Source organism: Pogoniulus pusillus, chromosome 6, assembly GCF_015220805.1.
Source record: "Pogoniulus pusillus isolate bPogPus1 chromosome 6, bPogPus1.pri, whole genome shotgun sequence".
In the NCBI taxonomy this organism is placed as follows: domain Eukaryota; kingdom Metazoa; phylum Chordata; class Aves; order Piciformes; family Lybiidae; genus Pogoniulus; species Pogoniulus pusillus.
Window position 1 is genome coordinate 1,947,873 of NC_087269.1, and position 22,941 is coordinate 1,970,813.

The 22,941-nt window shown below is 53.6% G+C and overlaps 1 protein-coding gene across 1 annotated transcript in view; it reads right to left on the reverse strand.

Annotated features, from left to right (window-relative positions):
* Positions 1-12,336: 12,336 nt before the first annotated feature.
* Positions 12,337-22,941, reverse strand: part of MAP6 (microtubule associated protein 6) — a 47,119-nt gene continuing 36,514 nt past the window's right edge. The window contains exon 4 of the mRNA XM_064144213.1: positions 12,337-12,540. Coding sequence (XP_064000283.1) covers positions 12,471-12,540 — 70 coding nt within the window. The 3' untranslated portion in view covers positions 12,337-12,470. The remainder of the gene's footprint in view (positions 12,541-22,941) is intronic.

Here is a 22,941-nt window from a genome sequence, read left to right on the forward strand (position 1 = left end):
CATGAAAGCTGCAAGAGCAGTCAGCTTGCAAAAGACCTGGTGAAGGTGCCAGCTGTGTTTAATAGCATCTGGTGATGAGTTATGGCTCTGCTCTCAGGCATCAGCACAGAAATTACACCCAGAAATAAGCAGATCCAGCCAGAAGTGCCTCATGGGGTAATGCAGAGGCTCCAGCATTGACCTGTGGTTCATGGACCATTAATTAGCTCTAAAGCCCCAAGCAAGTGTTTGACAAAGCAGAAACCAAGAGTATTGTGTGCTAATGCTTTGGCCAAGCATTGGAACAGGCTTTCCAGGCAGGTGATGGAGTCATCAGCCCTGGAGGTGGTCAAAAAACCCTACAGACATGGCACTTTAGGACATGGCTTGGTGGTGTTGGCTTCATGGTGGGACTTAGAATCACTAAAGTATGGAATGGTTTAGGTTGGAAGGGACCTCAAAGCTCAGCCAGTTCCAAGCCCATGCCATAAGCAAGGACATCTCTCACTAGAACAGGTCACTCAGGGTCTCATCCAAGCTGGCCTTGAACATCTTCAGGGAGGTTGTGGAGGACAGAAGCACAGAATGTGATCAAAGATCACATTCTGTGCTTCTGTCCTCCACAACCTCCCTGGGCAACCTGTGCCAGTGTCTCACCACCCTCACTGCAGACAACTTCTTCCTAACATCCACTTTCAGTCTCCCCTCTGCCACTTCAAACCCATTCCTCCTCCTCCTCTCATTCCCAGACCTTGTCAATAGTCCCTCCCCAGCCTTCCTGTAGCCCACTTCAGATCCTGGAAGGCTACTCCAAGGTCTCCTTGAAGCCTTCTCCTCTCCAGGCTGTACAGCCCCAACTCTCTCAGCCTGTGCTCAGAGCAGAGCTGCTGCAGCCCTCTGATCATGATGATCTTGAAGGTCTTTTCCAAGCAATACAATCAGGAACACTGGACCAGGGAGGTCTCTTGGGCTTGACAATCTTTGAGGACTCTTCCAACTGGATGTTTTCTGTGATCTCCTGGCTTGGGGCAGTGTGGCTGGAGAGCTGCTGGCAGAAAGGGACCTGGGGGTGGTGCTGGACAAAGAGGTGAATGTGAGGCAGCAGTGTGGCCAGGGGGCAGAGACAGCCAAAGGCATCCTGGCTGGGAGCAGAAATGCTGTGGCCAGCAGGAGCAGGGAGGGGATTGTCCCCTTGGGCTCTGCTCTGGGGTTGAGCTCAGGTTTGGGCAGCTCAAGAGGGCTGTGGAGGTGCTGGAGCCAGGGCAGAGCAGGGCAGGGAAGCTGGGGAAGGGCCTGCAGAGGACATCTGCTGAGGAGAGGCTGAAGGAGCTGGGGCTGGGTAGTGTGAGGAAGAGGAGGCTGAGGGCAGAGCTCCTGGCTGGCTGCAGCTACCTGCAAGGAGGCTGTGGAGAGGTTGGTGCTGGTCTCTTGTGCCAGGGAATGAGTGCTGGGACAAGAGGGAATGGCCTCAAGCTGCCACTGGGGAGGTTCAGGCTGGAGAGGAGGGAAAATGTTTTCCCAGCAAGAGTGGTACTGGGATGGGCTGGGCAGGGAGGTGGTGGAGTCCCCAGCCCTGGGTGTGTTCAGAAGTGGTTTGGATGTGGTGCTTGGGGCTCTGGTTTAGGGTGAGCCTTGCAGAGCAGGGCTCTGGGCTGGCCTTGGTGATCCTGAGGAGCTTTTCCAACCTGGATGTTTGTGTGTTTCTGTGACTCTGTTGCAGGGAGCCCTGCTAATGGAAACAGGCAATAACCACAGCTTGAACTTGGCTTTCTCATAGGCTCAGGGCTAATTTCCCCATAGTCTCAGGAAAATAGATGGCCTTTCTAAGGGCAGCAGAAGCACCACATAAATCAAGGCTTTAATTGAGTTGAAGACACTTGCCAGCATTTCAGATTTGATTCTCTTTTTCTGCTGAGCTGGAGTCAGATGGAAGGCAGAGATGCAGGGAAACAAGAGGAGCTGGATGCAAAACCAGGCCCCAGATATTCATTAGTGAATCATGGCAATGAAAAGGAAATGAGTCACAAATGTGATGTCCTGAGAAGGAGGCTACTCAGAGCACAGTTGAGGCAGAAGCTCTAAGATAATCTAGCTCCAACCCTAAAGATCATCCAGCTCCAACCCTAAAGATCATCCAGCTCCAACCTTAAAGCTCATCCAGCTCCAACCTTAAAGCTCATCCAGCTCCAACCTTGAAGCTCATCCAGCTCCAACCCCAAAGCTCATCCAGCTCCAACCTTAAAGATAACCTAGCCCCAAACTTGAAGATCATCGAGTTCCAGCCCTAAAGATCATCCAGCTCCAAACTTAAAGATCATTCAGTTTCAACCTTAAAGGTCATCCAGCTCCAACCCTAATGATCATCCAGCTCCAACCTTAAAGATCATTCAGTTCCAACCGTAAAGATATCCAGTTCCAACCTTAAAGCTCATCCAGCTCCAACCCTAAAGATCATCTAGCTCCAACCTTAAAGATATCCAGTTCCAAACTTTAAATCATCCAGCTCCAAACTTGAAGATCATCCAGTTCCAACCCTGAAGTTCATAGAATGATAGAATCAAGCAGGTTGGAAGAGAGCTCCAAGCTCAGCCCAGCCTAGCACCCAGCCCTGCCCAACCAACCACACCATGGCACTAAGTGCCCCAGCCAGGCTTGGCTGCAACACCTCCAGCCACAGCCACTCCACCACCTCCCTGGGCAGCCCATTCCAGTGCCAATCACTCTCTCTGCCAGCAACTTCCTCCTCACATCCAGCCTAGACCTGCCCTGGCACAGCTTCAGACTCTGGCCCCTTCTGCTCTTGCTGCTTGCCTGGCAGCAGAGCCCAACCCCACCTGGCTACAGCCTCCCTGCAGGCAGCTGCAGGCAGCAATCAGCTCTGCCCTGAGCCTCCTCTGCTGCAGGCTGCACCCCCCCAGCTCCCTCAGCCTCTCCTCACAGGGCTCTGCTCCAGGCCCCTCCCCAGCCTTGCTGCCCTTCTCTCAACACCTTCCAGCACCTCAGCAGCTCTCTGCAATTCAGGAGCCCACAGCTGCACACAGCACTCCAGGGGTGTCCTGAGCAGTGCTGAGCACAGGGGCAGGAGAACCTCCCTTGTCCTGCTGCCCACACTGCTCCTCAGCCAGCCCAGGATGCCATTGGCTCTGCTGCCCACCTGGGCACAGCTGCCTCAGCTTCAGCTCCTCTCTGCCAGCACCCCCAGGGCCCTCTCTGCCTGCCTGCTCTCAGCCACTCTGGCCCCAGCCTCTAGTGCTGCTTGGGGTTGTTGTGGCCAAAGTGCAGAACCTGCCCTTGGCCTTGTTCAATAGATCACAGGTTGGGAAAGACCTCTAAAGGTCATTAAGTCCAAGCATCAGCTGGGGAGGAGCTTGCTGCAATTTGTTCCAAACCAACCTTTAGGTTCTGTTCTGTTGCAATATTCTATATCCTGTTAGTTTCATTACAGTCATAGAATGGTTTAGGTTGGAAGGGACCCCAAAGCTCAGCCAGTTCCAAGCCCCTGCCACAGGCAGGGACACCTCCTACTAGAACAGGTCTCTCAAGGTCTCATCCAACCTGGCCTTGAACACCTCCAGGGAGGGAGCAGCCACAACCTCCCTGGGCAACCTGTGCCAGTGTCTCACCACCCTCACTGCAAACAACTTCTTCCTAACAGCCACTTTCAATCTCCCCTCTGCCACTTCAAACCCATTCCTCCTCCTCCTCTCATTACAAGACCTTCTCAACAGTCCCTCCCCAGCCCTCCTGTAGCCCCCTTCAGATCCTGGAAGGCCACTCCAAGGTCTCCTCAAAGCCTTCTCTTCTCCAGGCTGCACAGCCCCAACTCTCCCAGCCTGTCCCCATAGCAGAGCTGCTGCAGCCCTCTCAGCATCTTGGTGGCCTCCTCTGCACTGGCTCCAACACTTCCATGTCCTGCTTGTGCTGGGGGCTCCAGAACTGCACCCAGGACTGCAGGTGTGGTGTGAGGAGAGCAGAGCCAGGGGGCAGAATCCCCTCCCTTGCCCTGTGCCCACACTGCTCTTGCTGCACCAGCACAGGGTTGTGTCTGGGCTGCACTCACACTGCAGGCTCCTGTGGAGCTTTGCATCACCCCAGACCCCCAGGGCCTGTTCCTCAGGGCTGCTCTCAGCCATTCCCCACCCAGCCTGGAGCTGTGCCTGGGGCTGCCCAGCCCCAGGTGCAGGACCTCACACTTGGCCTTGTTGAGTGCCATGAAGTTGGCCTCATACTCCAATCGATTAGAATCATTTTGTCCCTAGCTGAGTCTCCACAATCCTTATTTGCTCTCCAGACCTTTAGCTGTGTTGCTAATGAGTGTCCAAACCATTACTTTACTGATGGGGAAACTGAGGCAGGGGCAATGAGTTACACTCCCCAGGGCACAGGACAAGGTTTCTAGTTGGGATCTTCAATGCCTTCAGTTGGTTCCTGTGCCTCAAGGCAAGGAGCAGGGAAATTGCCCTTCACCACCAACCTTACTGACTGCTTTGAAAGGGCCTTTGTGCAGGATAATTAGTGTGGAAAAGCAATCAGAGAAAGGAGGGAGAGAGGTAATGATCCATGTGGCAAACCAGCATGGGTGGTGGAGCTGCAGGCTGACTGCTCAAGCAGAAACACAGCAAGGTTTAGACTCACAGAGTCATTGGATGAGAATCTTTGAGGTTGGGAAAGATCTCTAAGGTCATCAAGATGAAAAATCAACCCAACAGCACCGTGCCCACTAAACCCTGCCCTGAAGTGCCATGGCCACATCTGGTTTTAACACCTCCAGGCATGGCAACTCCACCACAGAGTCATGGAATGGAAGGAGTTGGAAGGGACCCCTTTGGGGTCTGTGCATATGAGCATCCTCAGCAGGTGTGCAGATGGCACCAATCTGTGTGGCACAGGTGAGTTGCTAAAGGGCAGAGATGCCATGCAGAGGGACTGGACAGGCTGCAGAGCTGTGCCCAGGACAACCTCATGGCATTCAACAAGGCCAAGTGTAAGGTCCTGCACCTGGGGCTGGGCAGCCCCAGGCACAGCTCCAGGCTGGGTGGGGAATGGCTGAGAGCAGCCCTCGTGAAAAGGCCCTGAGGGGTCTGGGGTGATGCAAAGCTCCACAGGAGCCTGCAGGGTGAGTGCAGCCCAGACACAATCCTGTGCTGGTGCAGCAAGAGCAGTGTGGGCAGCAGGGCAAGGGAGGGGATTCTGCCCCTTGGCTCTGCTCTCCTCAGACCCCACCTGCAGTCCTGGGAGCAGTTCTGCAGCCCCCAGCACAAGCAGGACATGGAAGTGTTGGAGCCAGTGCAGAGGAGGCCACCAAGATGCTGAGAGGGCTGCAGCAGCTCTGCTGTGAGCACAGGCTGAGAGAGTTGGGGCTGTGCAGGCTGGAGAAGAGAAGGCTTCCAGGAGACCTTGGAGTGGTCTTCTGGTATCTGACGGGGGCTGGGGAGGGACTGTTGAGAAGGTCTTGTAATGAGAGGAGGAGGAGGAATGGGTTTGAAGTGGCAGAGGGGAGATTGAAATGGATGTTAGGAAGAAGTTGTTTGCAGAGAGGGTGGTGAGACACTGGCACAGGTTGCCCAGGGAGGTTGTGGCTGCTCCCTCCCTGGAGGTGTTCAAGGCCAGGTTGGATGAATCTTAGAATCCTAGAACCAGGCAGGGTTGGAAGGGAGCACAAGGAGCAGCCACTTCCAACCCCCTGCCATGCCCAGGTACACCCTACCCTAGAGCAGGCTGCACACAGCCTCAGCCAGCCTGGCCTCAAACACCTCCAGCCATGGGGCCTCAACCACCTCCCTGGGCAACCCAGTCCAGCTTCTCACCACTCCCCTGCCTTGAGCAACCTCTTCTGGTGGGAGGTGTCCCTGCCTATGGCAGAGGGTTGGACCTAGATGAGCTTTGAAGTCCCTTCCAACCTAAAGCATTCTATGAGCCCATGGCTCTCTGATCTCCTTTGGGCACTTCAGCAGCTCTCCAGCATAACCTGGCTGGGGGGGGGGGGGAATGAGTAGGTCAAGTGGCTCTTGAGGTGTAGCCATCCTTCAGCTCCTGCATGGCCACATCTAGCCCAATCCCTGCCACCACAGCCCCCAGCTTCCAACAATAGCTGTGCACAACCAACTCTGTGACCAAACAGCCATGTCCTGAGCACAGAGGTTTGCAGACAAAGCCCTCATGAAAATTAGGGCTGGAGAGATGAATGCACTCATTAGGGAAGCCAAGCTCAAGATTTGTCCTGAAGGGATGAGTGATGGATGCTTCTACCAGAGGTTAATAAATCTGCTGCATGAATAGACTGGATGATCTAAGGGCTCCTTTTGCAGCTGATTGTAGAGGGTGTTTGATGGCTGTGAATAATCAACAACAGCTCTCCAAAAGGAGGGATACAACATTGCTACCCCAAAAAAAACCCATCCAAACCTAGCAAGCACTTGGAAGAGAAAGAAACAATCATAAAACCAAGCAGGTGGGAAGAGAGCTCCAAGCTCAGCCAGCCCAGCCTAGCACCCAGCCCTGCCCAACCAACCAGACCATGGCACTAAGTGCCCCAGCCAGGCTTGGCTACAACACCTCCAGCCACAGCCACTCCACCACCTCCCTGGGCAGCCCATTCCAGTGCCAATCACTCTCTCTGCCAACAACTTCCTCCTCACATCCAGCCCAGACCTGCCCTGGCACAGCTTCAGACTCTGGCCCCTTCTGCTCTTGCTGCTTGCCTGGCAGCAGAGCCCAACCCCAGCTGGCTACAGCCTCCCTGCAGGCAGCTGCAGGCAGCAATGACTGGCTGAGCTTGGAGGTCTCTTCCAACCTGCTTGATTCTATGATTGGGCAGGGCTGGGTGCTAGGTTGGACTGGCTGAGCTTGGAAGTCTCTTCCAACCTGCTTGATTCTGTGATTCTATGACAGTCTTAGCCAAAGACTTAGACCCCTGGAATCCCAGAGTGACCTGGATTTGAAGGGATCTTTAAAGGTTATCATAGAATCTCCTCTGTGACAGGAGAGGTGTGGAGGTGCTGGAAGGTGTCCAGAGCAGGCCATGAGGATAAGCAGAGGGCTGGAGCTGCTCTGCTGTGGGGACAGGCTGAGAGAGCTGGGGCTGTGCAGGCTGGAGAGGAGAAGGCTCTGAGGAGACCTCACTGTGGCCTTGCAGTGGCTGCAGGGGGCTACAAGAAAGCTGGGGAGGGACTTTTTAGTGTGTCAAGTAGTGATAGGACCTGGGGAGGGGGGTGTGTGTGGGGGGGTGTGGAACAAAGCTGGGGAGATTGATATTGGCTGCTAGGAAGAAGTTGTTCAGTATGAAGGTGCTGAGAGCCTGGCACAGGTTGCCCAGGGAGGTGTTGGCAGCCTCATCCCTGGAGGTGTTTAGGGCCAGGCTGGATGTGGCTGTGAGCAGCCTGCTTTGGTGTGAGGTGTCCCTGCCCATGGCAGGGGGGTTGGAGCTGGCTGCTCCTTGAGATCCCTTCCAGCCCTGAGAGTTCTGTTCTGCCTGCAAGAGCTGTCACAATGAATGTTACCCTGGAGCAGGAGGTGCAGAGAAGGCAGAGGGAGGCACCATCTGGGTGAGACTGTGAGCTCTAGGTGAGCTGTTGGATTTGATCAGCTCCAAAGGTCTCTTCCAATCTCACTGCTTCTGTGATGCTCTGATTTTGCATTTCTGGGTTGGTTTGATGTTGGAAGAGCTGAAAGTGTCACAGGTGGGCTCAGGCTGTGCCAGCACTTCCAGAGATCTGCTGCCACCTCAGGGACTGGAATCAGAGAAGAGTTTGGCAAAGAAGCCAAGGTACTACCAAAGGAGACAGTTGAAACTTCAGCCAGAAATGTCAAACTCACCATTTTTTATCCCTTGGACTGGCTAATCTTGGAGGTCTCTTCCAACCTGGTTGATTCTATGATGCTGTGATTCAGTCTTCTAAGCTGGAGAGGAGGAGGCTGTGCAGCTTCAGCTCCTGACAAGGCACTGGGGAGGAGGAGAACAAGCCCAGCAGAAGCATGGATGATCTTGGAGGTCTTTTCCAACCTGGTTGGTTCTATGATGAGGAAGGGATGGAGCCCTGAATCAGGAAGGGAACACAGGGGTGGCTCATCTGACCTGCTCAATCTGGGCAGCAGTGTGGAGCTGACCACAGGGAGGCTGCCCCTGCCCCTTCTGTCCTGGCAAGGAACCTCAGGGGATGTAAAATCAGAGAGCCACAGAATGGGCTGGAAGAGAGCTCCAAAGCTCACCCAGTCCAAGCCCCTCTGCACTCAGCAGGGACATCCTCAACTGGATCAGGTTGCCCACAGCCCTGTCCAGCCTCACCCACAGCCCTGTCCAGCCTCACCTTCACTATCTCCAGGGATGGGGACCTTTTAGTCCAATGTAAAGACCTTTTATCCCAAAATAAGAACCATAGAATCATAGAATGGGCTGGGTTGGAAGGGAGCTCCAAAGCTCAGCCAGTCCAAGTCCCTCTGCACTCAGCAGGGACAGCCTCAACTAGAGCAGGTTGCCCACAGCCCTCTCCAGCCTCATCTTCAATATCTCCAGGGATGGAGACCACAATCATACTAATCATAGATTAATCATGGAACCAAGCAGGTTGGAAGAGAGCTCCAAGCTCAGCCAGCCCAACCTAGCACCCAGCCCTGCCCAACCAACCAGACCATGGCACTAAGTGCCCCAGCCAGTTCAGGTTGGGCATTAGAAGTAGCTTCTTCACTGAAGTACACCCAAACACTTTAACAAGTCTTCTGCCAGGCAAGCAGCAAGAGCAGAAGGGGCCAGAGTCTGAAGCTGTGCCAGGGCAGGTCTGGGCTGCATGTTGTTAGGAAGTTGTTGGCAGAGAGAGTGATTGGCACTGGAATGGGCTGCCCAGGGAGGTGGTGGAGTGGCTGTGGCTGGAGGTGTTGCAGCCAAGCCTGGCTGGGGCACTTAGTGCCATGGTCTGGTTGGTTGGGCAGGGCTGGGTGCTAGGTTGGGCTGGCTGAGCTTGGAGCTCTCTGCCAACCTGGCTGCTTCTATCATTTTAAGGGAAGGCTTCCAGGCTCACTCTGGAGTGGGGAAATGGAGCAAAACTAGAAGTGGGGAGATTCAGATTGGATGTTAGGAAGAAGTTCTTCAGCATGAGGGTGCTGAGGTCTGGTTGGTTGGGCAGGGCTGGGTGCTAGGTTGGGCTGGCTGAGCTTAGAGCTCTCTTCCAACCTGCCTGATTCTATGACTCTACGATGGTGCTTTCAGGTTTGAGTTGGTGCCCTTAGAAGCATTTCCCAACCAAACCAGTTCTATGCCTGCATGATTCTGTGGCTCTTTGCTGATCTACACCAGCCAAGGTCTATCCAAATGACCCAGGCAACCCAAACAGCTCTTTTTAATTCTGTGACCAGCCTGCAGCTTTGGTTGGGGGTTTATTTTCCCCCTCAATGATTCCTAGATGACTTATGTAGTCCTTTGTTCCTTCAAGGCACTTAAACACCCTGCCCTGAATTATTTAACCTCTCTCCACCCTCCCTTTCCTCCACTGCCTCTTCTCTTTTGTTTCCTTCACCTCGAAGTGGTTTATCTCCCACTCTGTCACTCCAATCACATCATTTCTTCTCCTACCCTCATGCATCTTTCATAGCTTACCCCTCTTTGCTCTGGCAAGGGGCAGGCTTTCCTGCTTGGTGGCAACCAGGCTTTGTGACAGATCCAGGTTACTGCCAGGACTCCTTCCCTGTGGCAAATGGCTTCCATTTTTCATGAACCTGCTTTAATAATTAATCCCTCATCAATGATGTATCATTGAAACCTCTGTCCTGAAATGGCTTTTCCTTGTTGAGGTAATGGAGCAGAGATAGGCTGGGAGGAACAATTCTTGGGTGCTGTTTTGGGGCAAGACAAGCTGTCCTGGCTGGCTGATAAGCCTGTTAGATGCCTTGGCTTGATTCTTCTGCTGATGTGGGAAGAAAACAAAGGCTTGGGCCATTTGCCCCCTCCCAAAGTGATAAAGAGGTAGCCACAGGTGTTTAGGTACTTGCTGGTGTCTTGCCCAGATAAGGGTGAGCAAGCTCTGCTCACCAAATCAGAACCCAACATGGTCAGGTAGGCAAATGCCATTCTGATTGCTGAGTCTCTGTGGCCAAAGGAGCCATAACACTTGGCCAGGTAGTGTAAATTGAGCTAAGCTGCAAGCAGTGGAGCTGCCCCTGTGCTCAGCACTGCTCAGGACACCCCTGGAGTCCAGCTGTGTCCAGCTGTGGGCTCCTGAATTGCAGAGAGCTGCTGAGGTGCTGGAAGGTGTTGAGAGAAGGGCAGCAAGGCTGGGGAGGGGCCTGGGGCAGAGCCCTGTGAGGAGAGGCTGAGGGAGCTGGGGGTGTGCAGCCTGCAGCAGAGGAGGCTCAGGGCAGAGCTGATTGCTGCCTGCAGCTGCCTGCAGGGAGGCTGTAGCCAGGTGGGGTTGGGCTCTGCTGCCAGGCAAGCAGCAAGAGCAGAAGGGGCCAGAGTCTGAAGCTGTGCCAGGGCAGGTCTAGGCTGGATGTGAGGAGGAAGTTGCTGTCAGAGAGAGTGATTGGCACTGGAATGGGCTGCCCAGGGAGGTGGTGGAGTGGCTGTGGCTGGAGGTGTTTAAAAGGAGTCTGGATGAGGCACTTAGTGCCATGGTCTGGTTGGTTGGGCAGGGCTGGGTGCTAGGCTGGGCTGGATGAGCTTGGAGCTCTCTTGGAAGTCTCTCCCAACCTGGTTGATTCTATGTCTCTATTCTGTGATTCCCTTCCAGCCTGTCCAGCTCTCCTGTGTCTCTCCTATTTCTGCTGGGAGAATTCCCTCCTCTCCCTCAGCCTTTCAGCCCTGGTTGGCTGCTGGCACAAAGCAAAGCTGACTTGTGAGGAGGTAAGAAGAGGGCTGCAGATAAAAGCAGTCATGTAAAATTGAGCAGCAGTGAATTAATCTTGCTGGTGGGAGGATAATTCCCATTAATCACATCCATTACAGTAATACCTCAGGATAAAGGAGGGGCAGGCAGAGCAGGGAGGGGAAGAAAATGAGGGAAATTCCCAGCCCCCAATTCTTTGCAGTCTGATAGGACAAGCAGAGAAGGAAATGTCACAGAACATGCAGGGAGGGCACTTGGGAGCTCCTTCTTGCTCTTTGGTTGACCTCTTCCTTGCAAGAGTGGTCAGGGATTGGAACAGGCTGCCCAGGGAGGTGGTGGCCATGGCACTTGGGGAGGTGGTTTAATGGCCTTGGTGGTTGGGCTTGATGATCTTAGAGGGCTTCTCCAACCCAAACAATTCTGGCTTCATGAAATAGCTGCACTGGCTGCCTGGATCTGTGATGCCTTTTTAACTTAGTGGTTTCTAGTTCAGGGACAAGTGATGGGCCCCAAGATCTCCTAGAACAACAACTGTGCTGCATCCTGGTCTGGAGCCCTCAACACAGCAGGGACATGGACCTGATGGGGCAGGTGCAGATGAAAATCATCAGGGTCTTGGAGTAGCTCTGCTATGGGGACAGGATGAGGGAGCTGGGAGTGTGCAGCCTGGAGAAGAGAAGCCTCCAGGCAGACCTAATAGCAGCCTGCCAGGACCTGAAGGGGACTACAAGAAGGCTGCAGAGAGACTGTTTGCAAAGGGCTGCAGGGACAGGATAAGGGCAGTGGCTTCAAAGTAGAGCAGAGCAGATTGAGCTTGGATGTGAGGAACAAGTTCTGCACCAGGAGGGTGCTGGAACACTGCAACAGGTTGCTCAAGGAGGTGTTTGAGGCTCCATCCCTGGAGATCTTGAAGGTGAGGCTGAAGAAGGCTGTGGGCAACCTGATCAGCCCTGACTGAGTCTATGAGCCTTGTGGTTCCTTCCAACCCTGACTGATTCTATGACCCTTTGTGGTCCCTTCCAGCCCTGACTGATTCTATGACCCTTTGTGGTCCCTTCCAGCCCTGACTGATTCTATGACCCTTTGTGGTCCCTTCCAGCCCTGACTGATTCTATGACCCTTTGTGGTCCCTTCCAGCCCTGACTGATTCTATGACCCTTTGTGGTCCCTTCCAGCCCTGACTGATTCTATGACCCTTTGTGGTCCCTTCCAGCCCTGACTGATTCTATGACCCTCTGTGGTCCCTTCCAACCCTGATTCTATGATTCTGTGATTTCTAAGCTTCCAGAACAATCCCCAACATAAAACTTCCAGGAGTTATGGGATGGAATCTGATGTCTCTATTGCCCATGGAAACCAGAGAAACCATTCAAACCAGCTAGGAACAAAGGGAGAACTGGACCCATTGTAGGATGCTTTTTTGCCTTCTTCCTCTGATTTTACTGGGTATAAATCAAGGCACAGACACAGACATGCAAACTGCATCACACAGATCCTGCTGACAGCCATTTCTGGGTGCTTGAGAGACAAGAGAAGCTGCCACTCGACTCTGATCATCAGCTTTATTGTTTGCCAGCCAGACAAGACACATTTCATGCAGACTATAGGCTCCAACTCTATGGCTGCTCCAGCTACGCGTTTGCTCCAACCGCTTAGCTCAGAAGGAGGTTCTCAGCTTCACGTGGGTTGGTCCTGCACTAGGGTTGATGGTTCTTGGTCTGTAGCACCAGTGTTTTTCTCAGGGCTCCTGGGGGCAGAGAACAGAGCAGCATCATTGCAAAGCTGGCAGAGCAACAAGCAGCCAGAGCACAGCACCAAACCGCCACCCACCGCGCCGGCAAGTGGCTTTCCCCCAAGCAGCCTGAGTGTGTTTGCTGTGTCCTCCACAGGCTGCTTGGTGAGCCTGGTCCTGGTTCCAAAACCTGGTCCATGTCTTGTGATTGGAGCTGGGGACTTGTTGACCTGATTTCCAATGTGCCCCAGGGTCAGGCTCACCCAGCAGCTGCCCAAAAATGCTTGCCAATTGATTTAGAGACCTGCGCCGAATGAGCACCTCGCTGGAAAAAGGTCTCATGAAGAAGGGGAACCTCAGGGGTGATGCTGAGAACCTTAACAAGCAGGGGGTGGGGGCCAAGCTCTTGTGCTGCTCAGGAAGCACCTGGAGGCCTGTTAAAACAACCAACAGGAAAGCAAGGCCAGCTTAAAAACCACATGCTAACCCCCCCTTTGAGAGCACCCCTTCTTCTCCATGCTGCCCAGGGAGGCACCAGGAGGTGATGGTGGCACCAAGGCGTTGGATGTGTGGTAGGATGAGTTCTGGGGTCAGCTCTGTACCTGGGGTAGTCTTGGATGGGAGCATAAGAGAGCAAAGCCAGGGAGTTAGTGCAATTGCTGCCAGGAGCTCTGGATGGATGCTGGAGAGGAGGTTGGGTGTTGAAGTGCAGAGGGAGAGACAGGGAAGGGAAGACCTGTAGGGAACAAGGCAATCAGTCTTCATTAGGGAAGAGAAAGAGCAGGAGGATCTCCAGGGAGGAGGAGGTGTGTGATGGAGAGAGAGGGATCTGTGAGGCTGCAGAAAGCAGGTGGAGAGGCAGAAGAAAGCTGCTCAGCTTTCAAGCAGGCAGCTTGGCATGGGAGTTGCATGAAGTGACTGTGGAGAGCCTTCTCTTGTCCCCCAGCCTGACTCTGGAACAGTCTCAGCCAGTAGGTTAAAGGAGAGGAGAGGCTGCTGCCATGGCCAGCTGCTGGTTGGCATCTGTGGCAGACCATAGATGGCCACACAATCTGTGGTTCTACTCTCTCTTTGGCCCATGGAAGCAGTCCAACTCAAACAGCTGAGTCTAAGCATCCCTGAGTGAGAGGCTCCTGAGGCAGGACCATGTGCAGAGCCCTGGTAGGGCAGCTGCTCAAATACTCACCCTCAGCCTCCTCCTCCTGCTTACACTGAAGAGACATTTGCTGCCAGAAGCTGGTGGCAGAGGTCTTTAAGGCCTCAGTGTGGGAAAACAGCTGAGCCCTTCCAGCTTCCCAGTTCCTATGGGAATGAGGTGAGCCCAGCACCACAAATGGAGGGATAAGGGGGAAAGGCAGGGCAGCTCCTCTTTGGAGGGATGTCCCACCAGCAGGGAACACCACATCCAGGTACAGACAGCTGTTAGGACAGGCCTGGTCCCTGGAGAAGGCTGGAGCTGCTTGCACATCCTTGCCAGTGGGGAGCATGCCCTAGGACACTTGCACATGCCAACTGGGCAGGTTGAAGTGTGCCATGCCAAATCACTCCCCTCTAAGCACATCTTCACAGCTGGTCTAGCAAGGGAGGATGCAGTAAGCATGGGCAGAGACCTCAGGTCTTCCTGTAGCAGTGTGTATGTGATGATCCAGGCTGTAGGTAGGTCAGCAGCAGACTGATGGCTTCCTTGCCCTGCTCTTGCTGCTGCCCTCTTGAGAGAGGAGGCTCCCTCCCTACATGAAGATGAACTGGTTGACATCACCCTGCAGCAGCACTTTCCTTAGCCCCTGCTGGAGTCACCAAAGAGAATTCACTCTTCTCAGCAGCCTTCCTCTGGTACCTCTCTGCTGAGGCAACCCAGAAGGTTGGAGCAGGCAGTGCATGTTTGCATGGTGGATGCTTCTTCATTTTAATCCCTTGGCTCCTTCCTCAGGAGCATCCTTCAGCCATGCAGTCCAGGCTGGCTAAGATCCAGCTTCCTGGAGAAGAGACAGGCTGTGCCCCATTGTCCCATCTCCAGCCCCTGGCTGCTTTGTTGTTTGAATCATAGAATCAAGCAGGTTGGAAGAGACCTTCAAGCTCAGCCAGGCCAACCTAGCACCCAGCCCTGGCCAACCAACCAGACCATGGCATCTTGTGCTGGGGGCTCCAGAACTTCCCACAGTACTCCAGGTGGGGTCTGGAGTATCAACACTGCCACCCAACTTGGTGTCAGCCACAAACTCACTGCTGTCTTCATCAAGGTCATCAATAAAGATGTTAAAGAGAAGTGGTCCAAGGGTATAAAAGAATCATAGAATCAAGCAGGTTGGAGGAGACCTCCAAGCTCAGCCAGTCCAACCTAGCACCCAGCCCTGGCCAATCAACCAGACCATGGCATCTTGTGCTGGGGAATCCAGAACTTCTCATACTACTCCAGGTAGGGTCTGTAGTACCAACACTGCCACCCAACTTGTTGTCATCTGCAAACTCACTGCTGTCTTCATCAAGGTCCTCAATGAAGATGTTAAAGAGAAGTGGTCCAAGGGTATAAAAGAATCATAGAATCAGGCAGGTTGGAGGAGACCTCCAAGCTCAGCCAGTCCAAACTAGCACCCAGCCCTGCCCAATCAACCAGACCATGGAATCATAGAATCAGGCAGGTTGGAAGAGAGCTCCAAGCTCAGCCAGTCCAGCCTAGCACCCAGCCCTGCCCAACCAACCAGACCATGGCACTAAGTGCCTCATCCAGTCTCTTCTTGAGCACCTCCAGGAACAGCAGCTCCACCACCTCCCTGGGCAGCCCATTCCAATGCACTGAATGCAGATGATTGTCTGAAGTCCTTCCCAGTAAAGCTCCTTCCAAAGCTGTTTTCAACTGGAAGGAGTGTCAGGGGGAGGTAGTGACCTTGTTTTCCCCAAGAATTGGTATCCAGGGGCAAACATGGACTTGTCAGCAGGAGGAGAAGACCTTGGGAAGAGCCAGCTGGGAAGGTGCAAACCAGAAGGTTCAAAAGGAAAGGCTGAAGCAGTAAAACCAGTCCTAAGACACAAGCAGCAACACTCCTAAATTGTCTTTGTCTTGGCCAAGCAGGGAAAGGCTTTGGGGATCTTTGCTCTCAGGAGGGCTGCCAGCTGTTGGGTGAATTGTGTAATGGGGCAATGCAGGAGAGATGAACTGGAGGTGACAGATCATTACTTGGGGCACATCTAAGAGAGAGATGGAGGAAGAGTATGGAATTCAGCTGGGATTCATTTCCCAGAGGCAGCACATGGTGTCTGGAAGCCACCAGTGGATGGCTACCATATGGTAAGAGTCTCCTTTTTTGCTGGTCCTGATGCAACAACAGGGAGGTGGAATCTTGTCACTTGGGCTCTAAACTTGCTTCTGATGCTGATGGGCTCCAGCACCACTATCCTGTTCTTCACAGCTGTGGAAGACCTCCTGTGGCTCATCCCTGTCCATCTGTGGATTCAGGGTTTGGATTTTTTTGGTGGTCTCCTATAGAATCAGAACTGTTTCAGCTGGAAAAGACCTTTGAGATCATTCAATCCAACCATCAACCCAGCACCACTCTGCCCACTAAGCCAGGTCTCAAAGCTCTGTGTTACCTGAGTTACTCCAGCAGCTCCAACAAGAGCTGATGGCATTTCTCCTCTTAGGTGTTCAAGCCAAGCCTGGATGAGGCACTTAGTGCCATGAGCTGGTTGATTGGACAGGGCTGGGTGCTAGGTTGGGCTGGACGAGCTTGGAGCTCCCTGCCAACCTGCTTGATTCAATGATTGGACAGGGCTGGGTGCTAGGTTGGGCTGGATGAGCTTGGAGCTCTCTGCCAACCTGCTTGATTCAATGATTGGACAGGGCTGGGTGCTAGGTTGGGCTGGATGAGCTTGGAGCTCTCTGCTAACCTGCTTGATTCTATGATTGGCCAGGGCTGGGTGCTAGGTTGGGCTGGATGAGCTTGGAGCTCTCTTCCAACCTGCTTGATTCTATGATTCTCCTCTACAAAATCAATCTTCATTCAAAGCAATGACAGATAGAGACAGACCCAGCTCCAGGCAGGTGGAAAATGAAAAGCTGCCTTCCAGAGCAACTAGAAGCAGTTGAAATCTTCTGCTGGTGGCTTGGCAACAGCCAAACAGCTCCAGGCACACAGAGCTGTGAAACTGGGTGCTGAGAAAGAACCATGAGCCCCTTTCAGCTGATGTCCTGCACTCCAGATAACCCCAAGTCATTCTCCTCTCTTGTGGCAAGCTCATAAGGGACAACCAGACACAGGAGTCATGTCCTGCCAGAAAGCCTCATGTCCTCAGCATCACCTTTATCCTCATCAACAACCCCACGCAGTGCTATAGGCTTGGGGAATCAGGATCAGGCTCTGGCCAGGCTGCTCTAGGGTAGGGTGTCCCTGCCCATGGCAGGGGGGTTGGAACAAGATGCTCCTTGTGGTCCCTTCCAACCCTGTCTGATTCTGTGATTCCCAGAGATGTGCTCTGTGGGTCCTCTTGGTCAGAGCCTTCCCCTAGGAAGACATTGGCAAGTTCATGGTCCTCAGAAGATACAAACTCATTGATTCCTGGGCCAAGGCAATTAACAGTGAAGCTGTAGGACACAGTGAGTCACTTCTGCCTTCTGAAGGCTTCATTGCTTCTTCTGTGCTGAAGTTTACTGCCTGTGACAAAAGACCAAGTACTCCTTGACCTGGAAAATGTCCTTAATGCTGCACTAGTCTCAGCTGCAATCCTTGGAAGAGGCAACAGCACCAAAGAGTTGGGCTTATGCTGTGAGTTCTATCAGGGAAACAGAGCTTCAGCCCAGGCTTGTACCTAAGCAAGCAGAGGGGTTGCTATTGCTTGCCCTGGGAATCTGCACCAGCTTGGGAGCTGCAAGGGCTGGAGGAGAAGGAAGTGCCTTGGTGAAATCTGCTCTGCTGTAGGTATGAGGTGGGCAGCAAGGAGCTCAGCACTTCACAGAGCCACAGTACTTGAGAGGTTGGAAGGGACCTCCAGAGATCAGCCAGGCCAAGCCCCTGCCAAAGCAGCATCCCTCAGGGCAGGTCACACAGGAATGCATCCAGGTGGGCTTGGAAAGCCTCCAGAGAGGGAGACTCCACAGCCTCTCTGAGCAGCCTGCTCCATGCCTCTGCCACCCTCACACCAAACAACTTTCTCCTCCTCCTGTGCAGATGAAACCTTCTCTCTTCCACTCTGCATCCATTGCTCCTTGGCTTCTTCCTCTGCACCCCCCAGAAGAGCTTGGCCCCCTCCACTTGACACCCACCCCTCAGCTAGGGAGAGACATTGAGCAGAGCTCCTCTCAGCCTTCTCTCCTGCAGCCTAAGCAGCCCCAGGGCTCTCAGGCTCTCTGCACAGGGCAGATGCTCAAGTCCCCCACTCCCCCCCGTGCCTCTCTGCTGGACTCTCTGCAGCAGGTCCCTGTCCCTCCAGCCCTGGGGAGCCCCAAACTGGCCACAGCATTGCAGCTGTGCTCTCAGCAGGGCAGAGCAGAGGGGAAGAAGATTCTTCCTTGTCCTGCTGGCCACAATTTTCCTGAGCCAGGCCAGGATGCCATTGACTCTGCTGCCCACCTGGGCACGCTGCTGGCTCATCTTCATCTACTCTCTATCATCACCCCCAGCTCCCTCTCTGCCTGCCTGCTCTCAGCTACTCTGTCCCCAGCCTGTAGCACTGGAAGGGACACAGTACATCACCTACCTACACCGTGGGACTCTTTCCCACTCCTTGTTTCTGGTATCTACACTGAAATCCCTACAGCCTGGAGATGTCAGGCACAACCCAGCTGAAGGACTTGTCCTGGAGGATTGGACCTCTGCACTCATTTAATGTCCTCTGCCTCTTACACAGCATCACAGAAGGAATTCCAGGGGCCCAAACTCTGCCTGATCCATCTCCCATCCACATCCACCGAGTAGCTGCAGCTGGGCCTCGGGTCAGGGCTTCAGCCCCAGCTTCTGCAGATGGCCCATGGAGCCAGGCTGTTGGCCATGCTGTCAGCTCAGCTGCTCACCCAGCACAAGGAGACTTCTTTGCTTCCAGGCAGGTTGCTGTCACATCACTGTCAGCAAAGGGTCACAGTAAGCCAGAGGGACTGAGCTGCTCCTGTATCCTTCCATGTGTGCATGAAGCATCCTCTCCATGTGCACTGCCAGCACAGCCCAAAGCAGCACTTCCAGGCAATAAATTAGGACAAGAAGGCAGCAAGGAGCCACCTGGGACTTAGTGGCAACTAGGTCCCTGCTGTACTCAGAGGTTGAAGGGACCCCAAGAAGGTGTGGTCCTAGCCTGAGATGGAGGAAGCAGATGTTCAGGGCACCTTCTGGAGCACAGGCATCATAGACTCAACCAGGTTGGAAGACACCTTCCTGGGCATCCACCTCTGATACATGTCCTTCTGCATCCACCTCTGATACATGTCCTTCTGCATCCATCTCTGAAACATGTCCTTCTGCATCCACCTCTGATACATCTCCTTCTGCATCCATCTCTGACACATGTCCTTCTGCATCCACCTCTGACACATGTCCTTCTGCATCCACCTCTGATACATGTCCTTCTGCATCCACCTCTGATACATGTCCTTCTGGTTCATCCCCTGAGAGGTTGCATCTGCTTGGATTTCCACTGACACACTTCTGCCCACTGCTTTCTGAGTGGCAGCTCCTTTCCCATCAGCTGCTTCTGCTCTGGGCTAGGAAGAGTTCTCCTTCATCCTCCTCAGTCACTGCTCTTGCTGAACCACCTGCCAGCCCAAGACATCTCTGCAGGAAGCTGGAGAGAGGCCAAACTCTTTATCAGAGGCAGGAGAATTGCAGAGGACAGGAGGTGACACAGCTCTGAATGTGCTGGCCAACAAAACTTGTCTGTCTCTGTGGCTGTGAAGAAAGAGAAGCAAGCAAGGTACCAGCGAGCAAGACCATGAGTAGAGGCACCCAAAGACAAGGGATAAAGCTCAGGCAGCCAAAGCAGCTGCTGAAGAACTGCCCACAAGGACAGACACACAGTGCAGGCACATCTACTGAAGCCACACCAAGAAACAAGAGAGAGAAAAGGGCAAGTGGTTGGTGAGGTATTGTTTATTCTAGGCAGTGAAGGTTGTCACACAGTACAGGCAGAGAAGGTTTACAGTCCAACAGAGACAGGACATGAGACAGTAACTGGAGGGCATTGGTAGGAGAAGGCCTCTGGTAGAGCTGGGTAATTAGGATGATACAGAAGGGGGAGGTTCTGGAGGGAGAGAGGTTGGAGAGAGCAAGAGGTTGGAGAGAACAAACAGGAGGTTGGAGAGAGCAGGAGGTTGGAAAGCAGAAAGTTGCAGAGAGAAGGAGGTTGGAGGGAGAAGGATGGAAAGCAAAAGATAGCAGAGACCAGAGGGTTGGAGAGAGCAGGTTAGAGAGAGGAGGAGGTTGGAAAGAGCAGGAGGTTGGATAGCAGGAGTTTGGAAAGCAAAAGGTTGGAGAGAGCAGGAGGTTGGAGGGAGCAGGAGGTTGGAGGGAGCAGGAGGTTGGAGGGAGCAGGAGGTTGCAGAGAGAAGAAGGTTGGAGGGAGCAGGAGTTTGGAGGAGCAATAGAGAGATGGAGGTGGGAAAGCTGGCAGGAAAGATGGAGGGAAAGCTCTTTTGAAGGCAAAGAGGAAGAGCAGGGTGGGACAGAGGGAGTTTGGTGTGGGCACTGAAGACTGCGTGGGAAGGAGGCAAGAGGGAGAGAGGAGTCTGAGCAGCAAGACTTGGGGAGAGGGACGAGGGACAAGGACATCCACTGCCCCACTCCCCCAGAGCACTAAAGCACAGAGTCCCTTCAGCTCAAGGTGCCTCCCATGGCTCCACACAAGGGGACCACAGCTGAAGTGGTCCTCAGTTGGGTACTAAACCCTGAACCAGGCCATGACGTCAGCCCAGGGATCAACTCTAAGGACTTCCCTACCTCAACCACCAGGTACTGGCACCACCAAACACTCCTGGGTGCCTTTTAACCGATGAGGGCAGCTCCATCTGCCGCAGCCATCACCTGGTGAGGTCTCCTCCATCACATGCTGTGCAGGAGGCTGCCACCCTCTGCTGTGATCCAGCTCTCCAGACCTCTCTCAGAGCCAGGGAGAGCATAGAACACACTGGGTTGGGAGGGACCTTCCAAGGTCATGCAGGTCACGGACATAATCCTCATGGAATGGTTCAGGTTGGAAGGGACCTCAGAGGTCATCTACTCCAACCTCCCTGCCATGGGCAGGGTCATTTCTCAGCTAGACTCAGCTGCTCAAGGCCTCATCCAACCTGGCCTTGCACACCCTCGGGGAGGATGCAGCTACAGCCTCCCTGGGCAGCCTGTTCCAGAGCCTCAGCTCCCCCCTGCTGAAGAACTTCTTTCTCACCAGAATCACAGAATTAGCCAGCTTGGGAGAGGCCTGCAGGCTCACAGAGGCCAATCTATCACCTAACACCTCCTCATCAACTAACCCATGGCACTCAGTGCCTCATGCAGCCTCCTCTCAAACACCTCCAGGGATGGGCACTCCACCACCTCCCTGGGCAGCCCATTCCAATGCCAATCACTCTCTCTGGGAAGAACTTCTTCCTCACATCCAGCCTAGACCTGCCCTGGCACAGCTTGAGGCTGCATCCTCTTGTTCTGTTGGTTGCTTGGGAGCAGAGCCCAACCCCACCTGGCTACAACCTCCTTCCAAGTAGTTGTAGAGAGCAATGAGGTCTCCCTGCAGGGAAAACTAAAGCTGCTGGTTTAGAAGGCATAAAGCTGCCTTCAATCCATTAGAGGCTTACAGGATGCTAGGGGTTGGAAGGGACCTCCAGAGATGATTGAGTCCAATCTCCCTGCCAGAGCAGGACCATAACCTAGCACAGGTCACACAGATCTGTAGCAGGCTTTACTCTCAGCCTTGGCCTCACAGCTCCTCCACACAACAGTCACCATTAGGAAGCTGTTTCCAAAGCACCCTGCAACAGAAATGGAGACTGTTAGCAAGCACTAGAGCAGTCCACACCAAAGCAGCAGCCCTGAAGGACTCAGAGCTCTCTTCCCCCTCCTTGTGTGAGTAGCCCCAGTGGCATCAGTGCCACATCTCCCAAGCCAGAGAGCTCACATGAAGGTTGGGAAGGACCTCTGAGATCATCAAGTCCAACCAACCAACCCAACACTGCCCTGGCCACCAAACCCTGCCTGAAGTGCCATGGGCTTTTGGAACAAGGGTAAATGGAGGCAGGCTGTTAACCCCCCAGTGGGCTCAAACTTACCATGACACTGGTGGAAAGAGGGAGAGCTGGAGCCCAGGCCTGGGCAGCCCAAAACGTTCCAACTCTGCCAAAACCATGGTTCTTAGTGGTTGAACATGGCCATGCCAGGAAAGTTCCTCTTCCTGCACAGCTCCTCTTCTCCACTTGATGTTGCTGCTGCCATTGAGGGTGGAAGTTGTTCCTTGGATGTTGGGAGGTAGCAGCTATGACAGAGCTATCTTCTTTAGAAGTCTCTTTCTCTCCTGCTCTGGCTCCTCTCTAAGCAAACCCTAAATGCAGCCCAAGAGGCTGCATTTGTTTGAGGGCTGGTGTGTCAGCTGCTGGCATAGCCATCCACACTCCTCCTTTGACCTTGCTTTACCACTCAGGGATGCCAGGATGACAACTGAGGCAGCTCTGAGATTTGCAAGTGGCAAACCCAGCAAATTGCATTCCTGTGCCCAAGGCAATTAAGCTCCTGGGAACAGGATGGAGAGCATCAAGCAGGAACTTCTTCATCCGCTCATGCACAAGGCTCCTGGGTGTGAGTGCTGAAGCCTCAGCACACAATGTCCTTGAAAGCAACTGATTACAACCAGAACCATGATGGTCACTCCTCATGGGGCTGCTCACACTGTGCAGTCCAAGCTCTGCAAAGCTCAGACACTCTCTTACTGAGAGTTTGAGGAGCAGGCTTGAGTCTTTCAGTCCAAACAGACACCCAGACACCCACACAGGATCAGAGAATCAGTCAGGGTTGGAAGGGACCACAAGGATGAGCCAGTTCCAACCCCCCTGCCATGGGCAGGGACACCCTACCCTAGAGCAGGTAATTGTCCACATGGGCAATTAGAACCAGTTTTAGTCCAGCCAGCACCTCCACATTAAATGCTCTTCTAAGTCAAAGCATTTCAGTTTTGGCAGCTCATCTTCAGTGCTCTGAGAACAGCCCTTGGAAAAAGGTGGGCAGTGCCAGGCTGTAATGGCTTGGAGGGTTGAGCCAATAGCAGTGGGTTCAGGCAATGATGGTTAAAGACCAGGGAGGCAAGGTCCATGTCTGTCATCAGCCCAGCAGGTCTCTTGGAGATGCATCCTGGCCCTTTGGGGGTTCAGGCAATGGTGGTTAAAGACCAGGGAGGCAAGGTCCATGTCTGTCATCAGCCCAGCAGGTCTCTTGGAGATGCATCCTGGTTCTTTGG